This window comes from Hypanus sabinus, chromosome 2 (genome assembly GCF_030144855.1).
Source record: "Hypanus sabinus isolate sHypSab1 chromosome 2, sHypSab1.hap1, whole genome shotgun sequence".
NCBI classification, from domain to species: Eukaryota; Metazoa; Chordata; class Chondrichthyes; order Myliobatiformes; family Dasyatidae; genus Hypanus; species Hypanus sabinus.
Genome location: NC_082707.1, coordinates 8,923,051 through 8,944,056, shown reverse-complemented (window position 1 = coordinate 8,944,056; position 21,006 = coordinate 8,923,051). Strand labels below are relative to the sequence as shown.

General features: G+C 52.0%; 1 protein-coding gene across 1 annotated transcript in view; it reads right to left on the bottom strand.

The window, feature by feature from the left end:
* The window catches only part of fndc3ba (fibronectin type III domain containing 3Ba), a 345,490-nt gene that overhangs the window by 110,078 nt on the left and 214,406 nt on the right, over positions 1–21,006 (bottom strand). Inside the window, exons 4-6 of the mRNA XM_059991776.1 lie at positions 19,923–19,999; positions 17,957–18,197; positions 14,165–14,458 (exon numbers count right to left, since the gene is read on the bottom strand). Of these exons, the coding sequence (XP_059847759.1) occupies positions 14,165–14,458; positions 17,957–18,197; positions 19,923–19,999 (612 nt within the window). The remainder of the gene's footprint in view (positions 1–14,164; positions 14,459–17,956; positions 18,198–19,922; positions 20,000–21,006) is intronic.

The window sequence follows — 21,006 nt, the reverse complement described above, 5'->3', positions numbered from 1 at the left end:
GGTGAGAGTGTGGAGTGAGCTGCACTCAGAGGGTGGTGAGAGTGTGGAGTGAGCTGCACTCGGAGGGTAAGAGTGCGGAGTGAGCTTCACTCGGAGGGTGAGAGTGTGGAGTGAGCTTCACTCGGAGGGTGAGAGTGTGGAGCGAGCTTCACTCAGAGGGTGGGGAGAGTGTGCAACGAGCTTCACTCAGAGGGTGGGGAGAGTGTGGAACGAGCTTCACTCAGAGGGTGGTGAGAGTGTAGAACGAGCTTCACTCAGAGGGTGGGGAGAGTGTGGAACGAGCTTCACTCAGAGGGTGGGGAGAGTGTGCAACGAGCTGCCCTCAGAGGGTGGTGAGAGTGTGGAACGAGCTTCACTCAGAGGGTGAGAGTGTGGAACGAGCGTCACTCAGAGGGTGGGGAGAGTGTGGAACGAGCTTCACTCAGAGGGTGGTGAGAGTGTGGAATGAGCTTCACTCAGAGGGTGGGGAGAGTGTGGAACGAGCTGCCATCAGAGGGTGGTGAGAGTGTGGAACGAGCTTCAATCAGAGGGTGAGAGTGTGGAACGAGATTCACTCAGAGGGTGGGGAGAGTGTGGAACGAGCTTCACTCAGAGGGTGGGGAGGGTGTGGAACGAGCTTCACACAGAGGGTGAGAGTGTGGAACGAGCTTCACTCAGAGGGTGAGAGTGTGGAACGAGATTCACTCAGAGGGTGGGGAGAGTGTGGAGTGAGCTTCACTCAGAGGGTGAGAGTGTGGAACGAGCTTCACTCAGAGGGTGAGAGTGTGGAACGAGATTCACTCAGAGGGTGGGGAGGGTGTGGAACGAGCTTCACTCAGAGGGTGGGGAGAGTGTGGAACGAGCTTCACTCAGAGGGTGGGGAGAGTGTGGAACGAGCTTCACTCAGAGGGTGGGGAGAGTGTGGAACGAGCTTCACTCAGAGGGGTGTGAGAGTGTGGAGTGAGCTTCACTCAGAGGGTGAGAGTGTGGAACAAGCTTCACTCAGAGGGTGGGGAGAGTGTGGAACGAGCTTCACTCAGAGTGTGGAGTGAGCTTCACTCAGAGGGTGAGAGTGTGGAACGAGCTTCACTCAGAGGGGGGTGAGAGTGTGGAATGAGTTTCACTCAGAGGGTGGTGAGAGTGTGGAAAGAGCTTCACTCAGAGGGTGGTGAGAGTGTGGAACGAGCTTCACTCAGAGGGGGGTGAGAGTGTGGAATGAGCTTCACTCAGAGGGTGAGAGTGTGGAACGAGCTTCACTCAGAGGGTGGGGAGAGTGTGGAGTGAGCTTCACTCAGAGGGTGAGAGTGTGGAACGAGCTTCACTCAGAGGGTGGGGAGAGTGTGGAACGAGCTTCACTCAGAGGGGGGTGAGAGTGTGGAATGAGCTTCACTCAGAGGGTGGGGAGAGTGTGCAACGAGCTTCACTCAGAGGGTGGGGAGAGTGTGGAACGAGCTTCACTCAGAGGGTGGTGAGAGTGTGGAACGAGCTTCACTCAGAGGGTGGGGAGAGTGTGGAACGAGCTGCCCTCAGAGGGTGGTGAGAGTGTGGAACGAGCTTCACTCAGAGGGTGAGAGTGTGGAACGAGCGTCACTCAGAGGGTGGGGAGAGTGTGGAACGAGCTTCACTCAGAGGGTGGTGAGAGTGTGGAATGAGCTTCACTCAGAGGGTGGGGAGAGTGTGGAACGAGCTGCCATCAGAGGGTGGTGAGAGTGTGGAACGAGCTTCAATCAGAGGGTGAGAGTGTGGAACGAGATTCACTCAGAGGGTGGGGAGAGTGTGGAACGAGCTTCACTCAGAGGGTGGGGAGGGTGTGGAACGAGCTTCACACAGAGGGTGAGAGTGTGGAACGAGCTTCACTCAGAGGGTGAGAGTGTAGAACGAGATTCACTCAGAGGGTGGGGAGAGTGTGGAGTGAGCTTCACTCAGAGGGTGAGAGTGTGGAACGAGCTTCACTCAGAGGGTGAGAGTGTGGAACGAGATTCACTCAGAGGGTGGGGAGGGTGTGGAACGAGCTTCACTCAGAGGGTGGGGAGAGTGTGGAACGAGCTTCACTCAGAGGGTGGGGAGAGTGTGGAACGAGCTTCACTCAGAGGGGGGTGAGAGTGTGGAATGAGCTTCACAGAGGGTGAGAGTGTGGAGTGAGCTTCACTCAGAGGGTGAGAGTGTGGCGCGAGCTTCACTCAGAGGGGGGGGAGAGTGTGGAACGAGCTTCTCTCAGAGGGTGGGGAGAGTGTGGAGTGAGCTTCACTCAGAGGGTGAGAGTGTGGAACAAGCTTCACTCAGAGGGTGGGGAGAGTGTGGAACGAGCTTCACTCAGAGTGTGGAGTGAGCTTCACTCAGAGGGTGAGAGTGTGGAACGAGCTTCACTCAGAGGGGGGTGAGAGTGTGGAACGAGCTTCTCTCAGAGGGTGGGGAGAGTGTGGAGTGAGCTTCACTCAGAGGGTGAGAGTGTGGAACAAGCTTCACTCAGAGGGTGGGGAGAGTGTGGAACGAGCTTCACTCAGAGTGTGGAGTGAGCTTCACTCAGAGGGTGAGAGTGTGGAACGAGCTTCACTCAGAGGGGGGTGAGAGTGTGGAATGAGTTTCACTCAGAGGGTGGTGAGAGTGTGGAACGAGCTTCACTCAGAGGTGGGTGAGAGTGTGGAATGAGCTTCACTCAGAGGGTGGGGAGAGTGTGGAACGAGCTTCACTCAGAGGGGGGTGAGAGTGTGGAATGAGCTTCACTCAGAGGGTGAGAGTGTGGAACGAGCTTCACTCACAGGGTGGGGAGAGTGTGGAGTGAGCTTCACTCAGAGGGTGAGAGTGTGGAGCGAGCTTCACTCAGAGGGGGGGGGGAGAGTGTGGAACGAGCTTCACTCAGAGGGTGAGAGTGTGGAGTGAGCTTCACTCAGAGGGTGATAGTGTGGAACGAGCTTCACTCAGAGGGTGGGGAGAGTGTGGAACGAGCTTCACTCAGAGGGTGAGAGTGTGGAGTGAGCTTCACTCAGAGGGTGAGAGTGTGGAACGAGCTTCACTCAGAGGGTGAGAGTGTGGAGTGAGCTTCACTCAGAGGGTGGGGAGAGTGTGGAACGAGCTTCACTCAGAGGGTGGTGAGAGTGTGGAGCGAGCTTCACTCAGAGGGTGAGAGTGTGGAGCGAGGTTCACTCAGAGGGTGGTGAGAGTGTGGAACGAGCTTCACTCAGAGGGTGAGAGTGTGGAGCGAGGTTCACTCAGAGGGTGGTGAGAGTGTGGAACAAGCTGCCGCGGAAGTGGTGGATGCAGGGAAGATTTCAACATTTTAGAGAAGTTTGGATAGGTACATGGATGGGGGGATGCATGGAGAGCTGTGGTCTGGGTGCAGGTTGATGGGACAGACAGAGAGACAGACATACTTTATTGATCCCAACGGAAATTGGGTTTTGTTACAGTCGCACCAACCAAGAATTGTGTAGAAATATATCAACATAAAACCATAAATAGTTAAATAATAATAAGTAAATTATACCAAGTGGAATTAAGTCCAGGACCAGCTTATTGGCTCAGGGTGTCTGACACTCCGAGGGAGGAGTTGTAAAGTTTGATGGCCACAGGCAGGAATGACTTCCTATGACGCTCAGTGTTACATCTCGGTGGAATGAGTCTCTGGCTGAATGTACTCCTGTGCCTAACCAGTACATTATAGAGTGGATGGGAGACATTGTCCAAGATGGCATGCAACTTGGACAGCATCCTCTTTTCAGACACCACCAGCAGAGAGTCCAGTTCCACCCCCACAACAACACTGGCCTTACGAATGAGCTTGTTGATTCTGTTGGTGTCTGCTACCCTCATCCTGCTGCCCCAGCACACAACAGCAAACATGATAGCACTGGCCACCACAGACTCGTAGACCATCCTCAGCATCATCCGGCAGATGTTAAACGACCTCAGTCTCCTCAGGAAGTAGAGACGGCTCTGACCCTTCTTGTAGACAGCCTCGGTGTTCTTTGACCAGTCCAGTTTATTGTCAATTTGTATCCCCAGGTATTTGTAATCCTCCAGCATGTCCACACTGAACCCTTGGATAGAAACAGGGGTCACCAGTGCCTTAGCCCTCCTCAGGTTCACCACCAGCTCTTTTTCACATTAAGCTGCAGATGATTCTGCTCACGCCATGTGACAAAGTTTCCCACCGTAGCCCTGTACTCAGCCTCATCTCCCTTGCTGATGCATCCAACTATGGCAGAGTCATCAGAAAACTTCTGAAGGTGGCAAGACTCTGTGTTGTAGTTGAAGTCCGAGGTGTAGATGGTGAAGAGAAAGGGAGACAGGACAGTCCCCTGTGGAGCCCCAGTGGTGCTGACCACTCTGTCTGACACACAGTGTTGCAAGCGCACGTACAGTGGTCTGCCAGTCAGGTAGTCAATAATCCACGACACCAGGGAAGCATCCAACTGCATCACTGTCAGCTTCTCACTCAGCAGAGCAGGGCAGATGGTGTTCAACGCACAGGAGAAGTCAAAAAACATGACCCTCACAGTGCTTGCCGGCTTGTCCAGAATGATAGTTTGGCATGGACTAGATGGGCCAAAGGGTCTGTTTTTGTGCTGTAGTGGTCCATGAATCTATGACTCAGCCAGTTCTTCAGACAGCTTGTTCCATATATTCATCATCCAGGGGTGAAAATGTTGCTATTAAATCTATCCCCTTTCACCCTAAACCCATATTCCTGATGAACTAACCCTGGGATAAAAGCTGTGCACATCCACTGTATCTCTGCCTCTTGTGCCCTTAACTATGATCACCCCTCCTACACTCAGATGAAAAGATTCCAACCAGCTCAACCTCTCTCCATAAGTCCCAGCAGTGTGCTCAGAAATTTCCTCTGCACTCTTTCCAGCTTATTGGTATCTTTCCTATAGCAGAGCAACCAAACCTGAATACAAGGGAATCTGCTGATGCTGGAAACCTTGAGCGACACACACACAATACTGGAAGAACTCAATAAGTCAGGCAGCATCCATGAAGGGCCTTGGCCTGAAACATCAACACAATATTTCAAATGCAGCTTCACAAGTATAACTTCAAATTTCAAGCTGAATAGCCATTCAACCATAACATGTATACTGCTAAACGAAACATTGTGCCTCTGGGGTCAAGGTGCAAAACACAGTAAATACAGCCCCACATAGCACACAGCACAACTGCAACATGACGTCCAAGCTTCTGGACCTAGAGGCCTGACTGAAGAAGGCCAGTGTGCCAAAAAGCCTTCTTCACCACCCTGTCTACCTGTGACACTACTCTCAGGGAATGTTTCCAAGCTCCCTTTGTTCAACAACATTCCCTATGGCACTTCTGCTCATTGGGAAAGTCCTACCAAAATTTTCACTTCCACAAAATAACACCTCCCATTTATCTGTATTAAACTATTTGAGAAGAGAAGTCCTTTGTTACATTCTGACAAAAGTTCGCCAACCCAAAACATTGTCTCTGTTTTTCTTCTCACAGATGTATCCTGATCTGGTGAGTGTTTTTGCTTTCTGTTTTCATTTAAGACTGTAATATCTACAGCAAGGGCAGAATTAGGCTCTTCAGCCCATCGAGCCTGCTCTACCATTCCATCATGGCTGATTTAATATCCCTCCAAACCCCATTCTTCTGCCTTCTCCCTTAATCTATGACACCCTGACTAATCAAGAACCAATCAAACTGTGCTTTAAATAGACCAGTTGACTTGGCTTCCACAGTTCCACAGATTCTTCACTCGTTGGCTAAAGAAATTCTTCCTCATGACTGCTCTAAATGGATCTCCCTCTATTCTGAGGCAGGTGGAGGAGAGCGAGGCAGTTGTGAGGGAAGGGGAGAGGCATGGTGGGTGGAGGGGTTGGAGATGCAGAGCTGTGCTCCAGTAGAATGGCTCCTGCACAAGGGGCTACCTTGTACTCTGTCAGGATGTTAACTGATAGGACTTTGCTCAGCTGATAGGAATGTGTCAGAATCATGTGGGACGGCTGGGAATGAAGCTGCGTCTCTGGGGGGCGGAGGGGCCGGAAGCCCAGGCGCCTGGCTCTGTGCCTGGTATAAGGCTGTGCAGAAGGGAGCGAAGGGTGGGTGGGTGGGCAGAGACAAACTGAGGCTTAACAAGGCATTGGTCAGACCACACTTGGGAGTATCTTGAGCATTTTTGGGCCTCTTATCCAAGAAAAGATGAGCTGGCATTGGACAGGGTCCAGAGGAGGTTCACGGGAACGATCCCAGTAATGAAAGGGTTCATGTATGAACAGCATTTGATGGCTCTGGGTCTGTACTCGCTGAAATCATAGAGTAATAGAAAACTACAGTGCAGAAACAGGCCCTTTGGCTCATCTAGTCCATGCTGAACCATTTAAACTGCCTCCTCTCATTAATCTGCACCCTTCATACCCCTCCCGTCAGAACACCCATCCAAACTTTTCATAAATGTTGAAATCAAAATTGCATTCACTACTTGTGCTGGTTCACACTCTCAGCACCCTCTGAGTGAAGTTTCCCTTCATGTTCTCTTAAAACATTTCACCTTTCACCCTTAACCTTGTCGTATGCCTTGCTGAAGTCTATGTAAACAACATTTACTGCCTTGCCCTCATGCATTCTCCCGTAGCTTCCTTGAAGATTGGTTAGACATGACCTACCACGCACAAAACCATGCTGACGATCCCTAATCAGTCCATGAATATGCAAGTACTCATATATCTGGTCCCTTAGGGTAACTTCTAGTAACTTTCCCACTACTGATGTCAGGCTCACCGGCCTATAATTTCCTGGTTTATATTCAGAGCCTTTCTCAAACAGCAGAACACCATTGGCTATCCTCCAATCCCCTGATACCTCTCCCGTCACTAAGCATGATTTAAGTATCTCTGCCAGGGCCCCGGCAATTTCTGCACAGGGTCCGAGGGAACACCTTGTCAGACCCTGGGGATTATTCCACCCAGATATGCCTGTCTCCCAAATAAATCCATTTAAGATCTCCCCCATCTCTTTTGGCTCCATGCAAAGATTACCATTTTGATCTCCCAGAGGACCAATTTTGTTGCTTGCAAATCTTTTGCTCTTAAAGTATCTGCAGAAACCTTAGGATTCACCTTCACTTTTGTCTGCTAGAGCAACCTCATGCCATTTTTTAGCCTTCCTGATTGCTTTCTGCAGTGTTCTCTTGCATTTCTTGTACTCAAATACCTCATTTGTTCCTATTTGCTTGTACCTGCTCTTCACATCCTTTTTTTTCTTAACCAGGGCCTCAGGAGGTTAAAATAACAGGGGGGAAGGGGGATCTCATAGAAGCCTATCAAATATTGAAAGGCTGAGACAGAGAGGACATGGAGAAGATGTTTCCTATAGCGGGGAGAGTCAAGGACTAGATGGTGCAGTCTCAGAATAGAGGGAACTGAGAAGAGAAGGAGTTTCTTTATCCAGAGGGTGGTAAATTTACATATTTATTGAGATACAGCATCCTTCCATCCCTTCGAGCCATGCTCCCCAGCAATCCCACGATTTAATCTGAGCCCAATTATGGGCCAATTTACAATGACCAATTAACCTACCAACTGGTGAGGACTTTGGACTGTGGGAGGGAATGGGGGGACCCAAAGGAAAACAGGAAAACATACAAACTCCTTACAGGCAGCGGTGGGAATTGAATCTGGGTCACTGATTGTACTAACTACTGCACTACCATGCTGCCCCAATTCTGAGGAAGCTGTGGAATTCATCACCTCAGACATCTCTGGAGGTCAAGTCATTGAGTATATTAAAGCAGAGGTTGACAGGGTCCTGATTAGTCAGGGTGTCAAAGGTTACTGGGAGAAGGCTGGAGAATGGGGTTGAGAGGTATAATAAATCAGTATGATAGAATGGCAGAGCAGACTTGATCGGCTGAATGGCTAATTCTGCTTCTCTACAATCTATCTTATGGTCTTAAATGAAAACAGAAAGCAGGAACACTCACCAGGTCAGGATAAAGTAATTCTCTTCTTACAGATAGTATGATTCAGATAAGTGTCAGTTGTTATATATGGGGTAGACAAAATTTTCACAGTGAACAGTGATGGCGGAGCAGACTCGATAGGTCAAATGGACTAACACTGATCTAGTGAATTCTTGTTCTGGGATGATCTAATCCGAGCAATTGAACATGGACACAAGGAATTTCTGTTCTGGACCCGCTAAACCTGAGACCATTCTCAAATACACAAGAAAATCTGCAGTTGCTGGAAATCCAAGCAACATCCACGAAATGCTGGAGGAACTCAGCAGGTCAGGCAGCATCTATGGAAAAGAGTAAACAGTCGACGTCCAGGTTCTCAGATTAAGCTGGGTATTGTGTACAATGGCAGTTTGCAGAAGTAATCTCATTATCTCGACCCAGTGTCTGTGACCTGGTTTGACTGGCTTGAAGCAAAATTGAATAGAACAAAGGAAGTCACCAAAGGCATGAAGTTGTGTACTCCTTGGACTACATCCAATGGGAAGGGTTTCTGTGTCAGTCAGGTGACTCATAACCAATCACACTGAAGTGCATCATCTCAACTGGTAAAGAATGCATATAAAAACAGACGGTTGAATGCAAAGTAGCGATAACACCAGAGACCCTCCATCACGACGAAGATCCCCCATGCCAGGGGCTGGACGAAGAAAGGATCGATCGTCTGGCCAACAGAGATCCCCTATTTCAGTGTTAGAAATTGTAAACGTGGTCTGAGTGAGTATCGGTAAAGAAGCAACAGTAGAATCCATGTTGGCCCGCAGTCAACAAAGTTACACTGTTGTTTGTGCAGAGACAATAAAGTGCAAGCTTTGATTAATTATGAGTTGTCTAGTAAATTTCCTAACCTAGTTCCGTTGACAAATGGTCAGCAGAGTTAAATTTGCACAGACACATGGAGCAGCCTCATATGTGTTCAGAGATGTCGTTTCACACTCCGTCCACAGACCTTCAGTGGTCACACACACACACACACACACACACACTCACTCACTAATGAAATCTGCCAAATCCTCTCAAACTTGTCAAACACACTTGGGAGCTGAACGTTGAGCCACACAACAAATTTTATGCAACATGTTAGGGGTATGCATGGACACAGAGAAGCTATAATTTTCGCCAGGTATGCCACACCTACACCTCCATCCTGACAGGCGGAGGAGAGTGAGGGAGATACATGGGAGGGGGAGAGGCGTGGTGGGTAGGGGGTTGAACTCGACAGAATGGAAGCGCAGGGCTGTGTTCCAGTAGGCCAGCTTCTCAGACAAGGGGCTACCTTGTTCTTTGTCAGGCTGGTAACTGATAGGACTTTGCTCAGCCGATAGGAATTTGGTCTCTGTGGCAACCGCACAGTGTCAGACTGGGAAGGAAACTGCATCTGTGGAGTGGGGGGGGCTGTGGAAGGGGCAGGGAGCCCAGAGGCCTGGCTTTCTGTCTGTTACAGGGCTCTGGATGACATGCTGTGTCATGTGGGGTGGGGGGACCCAGGCTGGGGGGAAGGATATAAGTCTGTGAGTTGGGGAGGCGGTGGAGGTTCACTAAGAGAAGTTATTAAGACCTTAAGACAAAGGAGCAGAATTAGGCCATTCAGCCAAATAAGACTGCTTCTTCATTCTGTCATGGCTGGTTTATTATCCCTCTAAATCCAATTCTCCTGCCTTCTCCCCATAACATTTGATACCCTGACTAATCAAGAACCTATCAACCTCTACTTTAAATACACCCAATGACTTGGCCTCCATAGCTAATGAATTCCATAGATTCATCACCCTTTGGCTAAAGGAATTTCTCTTCATCTCTAATCTAAAGGGATATCTTTCTATTCTGAGGTGTGCCCTCTGGTCCTAGACTTCGCTACGATAGGAAACATTCTCTGCACAGCCACTCCGTCAAGACCTTTCAATATCTGATAGGTTTCAATAAGATCCACCCTTCTCATTCTTCTAAACTCCAGCAAGTACAGACCCAGAGCCATCAGACACTCCTCATACATTAACCCTTTCATTCTCACAGATTCTCGTCTACCTCCTCTGTAGGCTCTCCAAACCCAGCACATCCTTTCTTAGATAAGTGGCCTAAATAGCTCATAATACTCCAACTGCTGTTTGACCAGTGCATTACAGTCTCGCTTTTATATTCTAGTCCTCTCAAAATCAATGAAAACATTGCATTTGCCTTCCTTACCACTGACTCAGCCAGTAAGCTACATTAAGAGAATTCTGCACGAGGACTCCCAAGTCCCTTTGCACTCTGAGCTCAGAATTTTCTCCATGTTTAGAAAATAATCTATACCTTTATTTCTTCTGCCAGAATGCATGACCATTCTTTCCCCTACACTGCATTATTAATTGGAGTTGGATTGGATAAGGTTGGTGAGGGGGGGGGGGGGGTGTGCTGGGGCAGCGATGGGTGGAGTGTTGGGGTAAGGTGGTTAGGTGAGGGGTGTGGGGGTGGGGAAGATGGGAGTGATGATTATTGGGCTGGCTGGGGACTGATGGGGAGAGGTGAGGGGTGTGGGGGTGGGGAAGATGGTAGTGATAGTTATTGGGCTGACGGGGGACTGATGGGGAGAGGAGAGGGGTGTGGGGGTGGGGAAGATGGTAGTGATAGTTATTGGGCTGGATGGGGACTGATGGGGAGAGGTGAGGGGTGTGGGGGTGGGGAAGATGGTAGTGATAGTTATTGGGCTGGCTGGGGACTGATGGGGAGAGGTGAGGGGTGTGGGGGTGGGGAGGATGGTAGTGATAGTTATTGGGCTGGATGGGGACTGATGGGGAGAGGTGAGGGGTGTGGGGGTGGGGAAGATGGTAGTGATAGTTATTGGGCTGGCGGGGGACTGATGGGGAGAGGTGAGGGGTGTGGGGGTGGGGAGGATGGTAGTGATAGTTATTGGGCTGACGGGGGACTGATGGGGAGAGCTGAGGGGTGTGGGGGTGGGGAAGATGGTAGTGATAGTTATTGGGCTGGATGGGGACTGATGGGGAGAGGTGAGGGGTGTGGGGGTGGGGAAGATGGTAGTGATGGTTATTGGGCTGGCGGGGGACTGATGGGGAGAGGTGAGGGGTGTGGGGGTGGGGAAGATGGTAGTGATAGTTATTGGGCTGCTGGGGGACTGATGGGGAGAGGTGAGGGGTGTGGGGGTGGGGAGGATGGTAGTGTTAGTTATTGGGCTGGATGGGGACTGATGGGGAGAGGTGAGGGGTGTGGGGGTGGGGAAGATGGTAGTGATAGTTATTGGGCTGCTGGGGGACTGATGGGGAGAGGTGAGGGGTGTGGGGGTGGGGAAGATGGTAGTGATAGTTATTGGGCTGGATGGGGACTGATGGGGAGAGGTGAGGGGTGAGGGGGTGGGGAAGATGGTAGTGATGGTTATTGGGCTGGCGGGGGACTGATGGGGAGAGGTGAGGGGTGTGGGGGTGGGGAGGATGGTAGTGATAGTTATTGGGCTGGCGGGGGACTGATGGGGAGAGGTGAGGGGTGTGGGGGTGGGGAAGATGGTAGTGATAGTTATTGGGCTGGATGGGGACTGATGGGGAGAGGTGAGGGGTGAGGGGGTGGGGAAGATGGTAGTGATGGTTATTGGGCTGGCGGGGGACTGATGGGGAGAGGTGAGGGGTGTGGGGGTGGGGAGGATGGTAGTGATAGTTATTGGGCTGGCGGGGGACTGATGGGGAGAGGTGAGGGGTGTGGGGGTGGGGAAGATGGTAGTGATAGTTATTGGGCTGGATGGGGACTGATGGGGAGAGGTGAGGGGTGTGGGGGTGGGGAAGATGGTAGTGATAGTTATTGGGCTGGATGGGGACTGATGGGGAGAGGTGAGGGGTGTGGGGGTGGGGAGGATGGTAGTGATAGTTATTGGGCTGGATGGGGACTGATGGGGAGAGGTGAGGGGTGTGGGGGTGGGGAAGATGGTAGTGATAGTTATTGGGCTGGATGGGGACTGATGGGGAGAGGTGAGGGGTGTGGGGGTGGGGAAGATGGTAGTGATAGTTATTGGGCTGGATGGGGACTGATGGGGAGAGGTGAGGGGTGTGGGGGTGGGGAGGATGGTAGTGATAGTTATTGGGCTGGCGGGGGACTGATGGGGAGAGGTGAGGGGTGTGGGGGTGGGGAAGATGGTAGTGATAGTTATTGGGCTGACGGGGGACTGATGGGGAGAGGTGAGGGGTGTGGGGGTGGGGAAGATGGTAGTGATAGTTATTGGGCTGCTGGGGGACTGATGGGGAGAGGTGAGGGGTGTGGGGGTGGGGAAGATGGTAGTGATAGTTATTGGGCTGGATGGGGACTGATGGGGAGAGGTGAGGGGTGTGGGGGTGGGGAAGATGGTAGTGATGGTTATTGGGCTGACTGGGGACTGATGAGGAGAGGTGAGGGGTGTGGGGGTGGGGAGGATGGTAGTGATAGTTATTGGGCTGGATGGGGACTGATGGGGAGAGGTGAGGGGTGTGGGGGTGGGGAGGATGGTAGTGATAGTTATTGGGCTGGATGGGGACTGATGGGGAGAGGTGAGGGGTGTGGGGGTGAGGAAGATGGTAGTGATAGTTATTGGGCTGGATGGGGACTGATGGGGAGAGGTGAGGGGTGTGGGGGTGGGGAAGATGGTAGTGATAGTTATTGGGCTGGATGGGGACTGATGGGGAGAGGTGAGGGGTGTGGGGGTGGGGAAGATGGTAGTGATAGTTATTGGGCTGGCTGGGGACTGATGGGGAGGTGAGGGGTGTGGGGGTGGGGAGGATGGTAGTGATCGTTATTGGGCTGGATGGGGACTGATGGGGAGAGGTGAGGGGTGTGTTGGTGGGGAAGATGGTAGTGATAGTTATTGGGCTGGATGGGGACTGATGGGGAGGTGAGCGGTGTGGGGGTGGGGAGGATGGTAGTGATAGTTATTGGGCTGGCTGGGGACTGATCGGGAGATATACGAGCTAGGGATGCTGACTGGCGATTTTGGAGGGATGTTGTGGATGGGGTGTATTGGGCTGGGGAGTGTGGATAGGGGGTATTGGGCTGGGAAAACGTTGGTGATGGGTATGTTGGGGTGGGTAAATATTGGAGATTTGGGGTGTTGAAGGGTGAGGGATGTTGAAGAGTGGAGTATATTGAAGGGTTGGGGTATTTTGGAAGTTTAGGTATATTATAGGGTGGGGGATGTTGGGGCCAGAGGTCAGGAATATTCATGGCCGAATGGAATTGCTGACGTTAGTCCATGAGGTGGCGTAAGCTTGATATGCCAAGTGGCCTCTGTGGCAACGAAGAGTGTAGATTGGTAGAGTGCAGGGAGAGGCTGTGAGGGGGTGGGAGTGCAGGAGTCTTTGTTGTTGGGTCAGAGTGATATCTCTACGTTTCTTTTCTCTAGCTCTCCCCTTGCCCCATCCTTACATCTTCCCCTACAACTTCTTTCTTCTCCTGCTCTCCTCATTCAGCCTTCCAGCCAGACACCCTCCCCTCACCTCCCCTTCCACTTGCTCCACCAGCTGTGATCTCTCCCCTCCCTCCCAACCACTCACTCCCCCTCCACTCTTCCGGCTGTGATCTCTCCCCTCCCTACCAACCACTCACTCCCCCTCCATTCTTCCAGCGTGATCTCTCCCCTCCCTTCTGGACACATAACAGTCAGTGCGACACTAATACAGCTCGGGGCGTCGGACTTTGGGGTTCAATTCTGGCACTGTCTGTATGTTCTCCCCTTGAATGCGTGGGGTCCTTCCGGGTGCTCTGGTTTCCAAAGGGGTACCAGTTAGTAGGTTAATTGCTCACTGTAAATTGTCCTGTGATTAGGCTGGGGTTAAATCAATGGGTTGCTTGGCGATACGGTGGACCTGTTCTGCACTGTAACTCAATAAATAAACCCAAGACATTTTGAGTCACTGCCCGAGTCAGCAGATACACTAGGTCGGCACAACATTGTGGGCCGAAGGGCCTGTAATGTGCTGAACTATTCTATGTTCTAAATCAATGGGTTGCTTGGTGATGCTTTGGATCTGTTCTGCACTGTAACTTAATAAATAAACCCAAGACGTTCTGCCAATGCTGGGGGACCTCAGCAGGCCAGACAGCATCTATGGAAAGGAATAAACAGTTGACATTTTGGGCCAAGGCTCTTCACCAGAACTCCCCTCCCTCCCCTCCTCCCTATCTCCTTTCCCCTCCATTTTGCACTCTCGAAGCCCGGCCCTCCCCTTGACAACTGCCCCTCTTCCTCACCTTGGATCTCCTGCTCGCTGGTTTTGGGGCTGCTCCTCGCTCGCCGCTCCATCTTCTTGAGGCTGGATCCTCCGCCCCCTCCCCCTCCGCCTCCCACGCCCATCACACACGGCCCCTTTCCGTAGCCGTTGTAGATCGCTGTGCAGGAGCTGACGTGGCTCTTGTAGATGGCCGTGGGCGGGCTGTTGAGTCGGTTCTGACGGTCGGTCTTCAGCTTCTTGTGGAGTCGGTCGTGTTTGCTGTACTGGTCCTCCCTGGTCGTGTAGCTGGACATCCCGTACAGAGGGATAAATTCTGAATAGGAATGGGAGAGGGAGAGTTAGTGGCAGGGAAACAGCAGGACTAATGACAGTGGAGACGCATGACCCCTTCCAACACCACATCGTTCCATAATTCCTTAGTGCGTCTGGGCAACTCAAAACCAGTTCCTTTCCCCAAGCACTCAGGCTGATCAACACCCCACCCCTCCACACTCCCCCAGTCACCGCTATTTATCATCTCCTGTCAGTCACAGACATCCCTGTACCTACTGTCACTTTATGGACATACAACCAGTCTGTGTATATAAGCAATCGTATGTTTTTCTGTTTATTGTGGTTTTTTTACTACTGTGTTCTTTATCTTGCTGTGTATTGGCTCAGCTGCCAGGTCAGGGATGAGTGGAGAGAGAAGATTAATTGAAGGATTGGACCACAGGAGGTTTTTATTCAAGGAAAGTGCTATCTTCAAAGGAAATTCCAAAGCATTCTGCCACCTTTATCCATGATCTATTCCTGGATTTTCCAACACATCATATTTTCTGTCGATGGGGAGGAGAAGTGCAAACTTGCCTTGCAGTTTTTGATGATGGGCTCCTTGCCTGCTCTGCCATAAGAGTCACAGAACACTACAGCACAGAAACAGGCCCTTCGACCCTTCTTGTCCGTGGCTGATTATGACCTGATCTTCTGCCTAGTCCAATCCACCTACATCTAGACTAAATTCTACCAAACCCCTCCCATCTTTGTACCTATCCAAGCTTCCTTTAGATGTTTAAATTGAACCTGAATCCACAACTTCAGTGGCAGCTCATTCCACACTCTCACTACCCTCTGAGTGAAAACGTCCTCCCTCCTGTTCCCCTTAAACATTTCATCTTTCACCCTTAACCCATGACCTCTAGTGCTAGTCCCAGTGGAAAAAGCCTGCTTGCATTTACCCTACCTATATGCTTCATAATTTTGTTATGTCAATCAAATCTCTCCTCATTCTCCTGCATTTGAGGGAATAAAATCCTAATCTATTCAACCTTTCCCTTAACTCAAATCCTGGCAAAATCTCCTCTGTATTCTTTCAAGCTTACCGATGTCTTTGCTGTAGATAGGTGACTACACTCCAAATCAGGCCTCAACAATGTCTTGTACAATTTTAACATATCATCCCATCTTTATGTCCTCAGTACTTTGATATAGGAAAGCTAATGTGCCAAGGTTCTCTTTACAATCTTAACTACCCGTGACGCCACTTTCAAGGAATTATGGATTTGTACTCCCAGATCCCTTTGTTCTACCACACTCCTCAGTGCCCTACCATTCACTATTCAAGTCCTGCCCTGGGTTGTCCTCCCAAAATGCAAATCTCACACTTGCCTTTATTAAATTCCATCTGCCATTTTCAGCCTGTTTTCCCAGCTTGTCCAGACCTCACGCCAAGCTTTGATATCCCTCTTCGCCGTCTGCTACACCTGTATATGCTTTCTTTGTGCTCTTATCTACCTGCGATTCCTTTAACCCTTGTCTAAACCTTTTATCAAAGGAAGAAACCTTACAAAGATTGTGAACACAAGACGCAGAACAATACTTTGAAGAAACAAGCCCTTTGGCCCACAGTGTCATACTGAACCTTTTTAACCAATGAAACCAAAACCCTTCTGGTCACACAAAGTCCCTACCACTCCCTCAGCCCATGCCCACAGAGGGGTCCTAAACAATCCTCCCAGACCTGAACTTTCCAAAGTACCCTGACAGAAAATGCCATCGGCACTCTAAACCGCATCTCAACCCACAAGCCTGCAAATCCACCGGTGACATTCTTACTCATTCTCTCACCCGTACTTCCCCCTCACCAATGAATTCTTCTTTCTCACCTGCACTCCCTCTCTCCCTTGCCTGCACTCCCCCTCCCTCACCTGTCCTGCCACTCTCTCACCTGAATTCACTCTTTTTCACGTGTACTTCCCCTCCCTCACTGCACTCCCCCTCCCTCATTGTACTCCCTCCCCCTGACCTGTACACTCCCTCAAGAGTACTACTCCTTTCTCACCTGTACTAGCCCCTCACTCACTGGTACTCCATCTCCGCAACTGTAATCTCCTCCCATTCCCCCAGGTCAGATCCTTGTCCATGTGTCTCACCCCCTCTCCTCCGGTCAGAGTATCTCACCCCCTCTCCCCCACCACCCCGGTCAGAGTGTCTCACCCCCTCTCCCCCCCCCCCCGGTCCATGTGTCTCACCCCCTCTCCCCCCCGGTCCATGTGTCTCACCCCCTCTCCTCCGGTCAGAGTATCTCACCCCCTCTCCCCCACCACCCCGGTCAGAGTGTCTCACCCCCTCTCCCCCCCCCCCCCCGGTCCATGTGTCTCACCCCCTCTCCCCCCCGGTCCATGTGTCTCACCCCCTCTCCCCCCCCGGTCCATGTGACTCACCCCCTCTCCCCCCCCCCCCCGGTCCATGTGTCTCACCCACTTCCCCCCCCCAGTCCATGTGTCTCACACCCTCTCCCCTCCCCGGTCCATGTGTCTCACCCCCTCCCCCCCCAGTCCATGTGTCTCACCCCCTCTCCCCTCCCCGGTCCATGTGTCTCACCCCCTCCCCCCCCCAGTCCATGTGTCTCACCCCCTCTCCTCCCCCCAGTCCATGTGTCTCACCCCCTCTCCCCTCCCCCGGTCCATGTGTCTCACCCCCTCTCCCCCCCAGTCCATGTGTCTCACCCCTCTCCCCCCAAGTCCATGTGTCTCACCCCTCCCCCCCGGTCCATGTGTCTCACCCCCTCTCCCCCCCCGGTCCATGTGTCTCACCCCTCCCCCCCCCCAGTCCCCCCCCCCACTCCCCCCCCCGGCCCATGTGACACCCCCTCTCCCCCCCCAGTCCATGTGTCTCACCCCCTCTCCCCCCCCCCCGGTCCATGTGTCTCACCCCCTCTCCCCCCCCGGTCCATGTGTCTCACCCCCTCTCCCCCCCAGTCCATGTGTCTCACCCCCTCTCCCCTCCCCGGTCCATGTGTCTCACCCCCTCTCCCCCCCGCCGGTCCATGTGTCTCACCCCTCCCCCCCCAGTCCATGTGTCCCCCCCCATCTCCCCCCCCCCGGCCCATGTGACACCCCCTCTCCCCCCCCCCCAGTCCATGTGTCTCATCCCCTCTCCTCCCCCCAGTCCATGTGTCTCACCCCCTCTCCCCCCCCCGCCGGTCCATGTGTCTCACCCCCTCTCCCCCCCCCCGGTCCATGTGTCTCACCCCCTCTCCCCCCCGCCGGTCCATGTGTCCCCCCCTCTCCCCCCCCGGTCCATGTGTCTCACCCCCTCTCCCTCCCAGTCCATGTGTCTCACCCCCCTCTCCCCTCCCCGGTCCATGTGTCTCACCCCCTCTCCCCCCCCCGCCGGTCCATGTGTCTCACCCCCTCTCCCCCCCCCCCCGGTCCATGTGTCTCACCCCCTCTCCCCCCCCCGGCCCATGTGTCTCACCCCCTCTCCCCCCCCCCAGTCCATGTGACACCCCCTCTCCCCCATGGGTCAGATCTTCGGGACTGATATTTACCTTGCTCCCCATATATAGTGGGTGGCAGGTGATGCTGGTAGAACGGCGGGGGAATGTCTCCCGGACCTGTGACTGGCGGGTAGTATGCTGGGTGAGTGTGAGAAATGAGTTGCGGGTGATGCGTGATATATGGGGGCAGGTGGGGGCTCGGAGACATCGCTGAGGGGTAACTGGGCGGGAAGCACTCCGGGGACTGTGGAGTGACCACCACCCTGCGGACACCTGTGCTGTCTTCGATCACCTGCGGAGAGGCGGAGGGAGAGGGAGAGGGAGAGGGAGAGGGAGGAGAAGAGATGGGGAGAGCGAGAAGGTGGGAAGAAAGAGAGGAGATGGGGAGAGTGAGGAGGAATGAGGGGAGTGGGAAGAGATGGAAGAGAGAAGGAATGGGAGAGTGAGAGAGGAAGAGGAAGGTGGGTAATGAGAGATGGAGAGGAGAGAGAAAGAGTGGGGTGATGGGAAGGGAGAGAGGGTGGGGGAGTGAGTGAGGGAGGGGTGAGAGAGAGAAAGTGGGAGTTAGTACATTCTGAGACAGTATTACAGAATATTTTCCCTACATTGTGTCCCAGTTACATGCAAGAAACCACAGGTCACTGTTGATCGACAGAATCCCATTCCAGAGAACAGTCCCTGACTCCAACGAACCTGCTTCCCCCCACTCCCCCACCTCTCTGTGCTCACGCCTGCACACAGGAGGCCCGCGGAGCAGCAAGGTGGGGGGATCCCTCCCCCTCGCTGTGTTTCTGGTAGAAGCAGAGAGACACACGCTCACAGCATACACACACAGAAACAGGAGCAAATCATCAAACCAAGATATTCTGCAGATGCTGGAATCTAAGCAACGCACACAAAATGCTGGAGGAGCTCAGCAGGCCAGGCAGCATCTGTGGAAATGAATAAACTGTCAACTTTTCAAGCCGGGACCCTACATCAGGACTGGAAAGGACAGAAACAGACACCAGAGTAACATGCATGCAAGAATATGTGCTGAGAGGAGCGCGCGCACACACTCACACACACACACACCCGCCGCCCCCCCCCCCACCCACCGGACCGGACAACAGGCACATTTCCACTTCCTGAGTTCAAAAATAGGTCACCACTGTTTAGTTAAACTAATCACTAATTCACTAATTATATCCCGATCCCAGGAATCAACTTACAGAACTGAACAGTAACAATTCAGTCTTATACTTACCCTTATCATGAATTCTCTGTACCCACAGAATCCCCTCCTACAGCCCATGGACCCTCTACCCCAATACTGACTCTCCCCACCCACCGAATCCCCTCCCACAACTCACTGACTCTCTGTACCTCCTCCAACTCTCAACCATCGAACCCCTTCCCGCAGCCCACAGGCACTCTTCCCGTTACCAATGCTCCCCACACCCATGAATCACCTCCGACAGCCCAGACACTCTCCCTAGTTACCAAAGGTCCCCATACTTACTGAATCCTCTCACACAGCCCTCGGACACTCTCCCCATTCACTGATTCTCCCCCCCTCACACCGAATCACTTCCTACAGATCATGGATTCTTTACCCATCATCAACCCTCCCCACAGCTCATGGACACTCTCCATGTCGTATACTCTCAGCCTGCTGAATCTTCTCTTTGAAGAAGATTTGTACCTAAAACAAGCCATGAAATGTCCTTTCTATTTTCTTTCTCTCAAGACTGGAACTCCTAATGGCCTCAGTCTCCTGGTGTCTTCCACCATCACACTAAGAACCCATTGGCTAATTAAAGCTGGGAGGCTGACAATTCCTCTCCTGGGTTCTATTCGAGGGGGAATAGACCTGATCTCCTTCATTAGATCTGAGCCTCACCTTAATCACTCACCAGTGAGGTGACCCTCAAGACCTGCTCAGCACCCACACTTTCCTCCCATTGGTGCCCCTTCTCCTTTCCTTTCTCTCATGGTCCAGTGCCCTCTCCTCTCAGATTCCGTCTTCTTCACTCACCTGTGAGATGTAACCTGGCGGGACGTGAATGGGGGGAATGGATCCATTGGGGGACATCATGGGCACCTCAGCTGGACCTGCAAGAACACACATCGTGAGAGAGGGATTGGAAAGGCAGTGAGTCAGGTCCGGAGGTGCGAGTCGAGCTCATGTTCCTCATTCTCCCGTGATGTTCACTCCTCTCCGTGATGCTGAGGCTGTGAGGCTGCCCCAGATGCTACACACTGTGTGTCTGCAAGCATTGTGTAAATTCACCCCACCGATATGATGAACTGAGATGGAGGCTTTGGGACTGCTCAGGGGATACGGACCTAAGGACTCAATCTGCTTCGGAATGCTTCTCCTATCACTTCTATTGCTTGCATGATTTGTTTTTCTTTTTCTCTGTACACTGGGTGTTGGTCTTCACTTTTTTTAATTGGGTTCCTCTGGGTTTCTTGCGTTGTGGCTGCTTGTAAGCTGACAGATCTCAAGCTGTACAGTTTATACATTTGCTGATAATAAATGTACTGGAATCTTGAATCCTGAACCTGTCATGAAATGCTTTTTGCAGCAGCTGCCAAGTGTAACACATAAAATTACTACAGTACCGTGCAAGACTAGGGCACCCTTATCTATAGATGTGGCTAAACCTTTGCACATTACTGTATGTCATGAAATCTGTTGTTTTCTACAGCAGTACAGAATAATAAAAACTGTAATTTACAATGAGAAGTACATAATATTTAAAAAATAAATTCAGTAGTACAAAAGGAGAGGGAAAAGTAGTGTTCATGGGTTCAAAGTCCGTTCAGAAATCTGATGGCTGGGGGGAAGAAGCTGTTCCTATAACATTGAGTGTGTGTCTTCAGGCTCCTGTACCTCCTCCTTGATGGTAGTAGTGAGAAGAGAGCATGTCCTGGGTGGTGGGGGTCCTTAACGATGGATGCCACCTTTCTGAGGCATTCCTTTTTGAAGGTGTCCTAGATGCTGGAAGTCTAGTGCCTGTGATGGAAATGGCTGAGTTTACAACTTCCTGCAGCTTTTTCTGATTTTGTGCGGCGGCCTCTCCCGTACCAGACGGTGATGCAGCCAGTTAGAATGC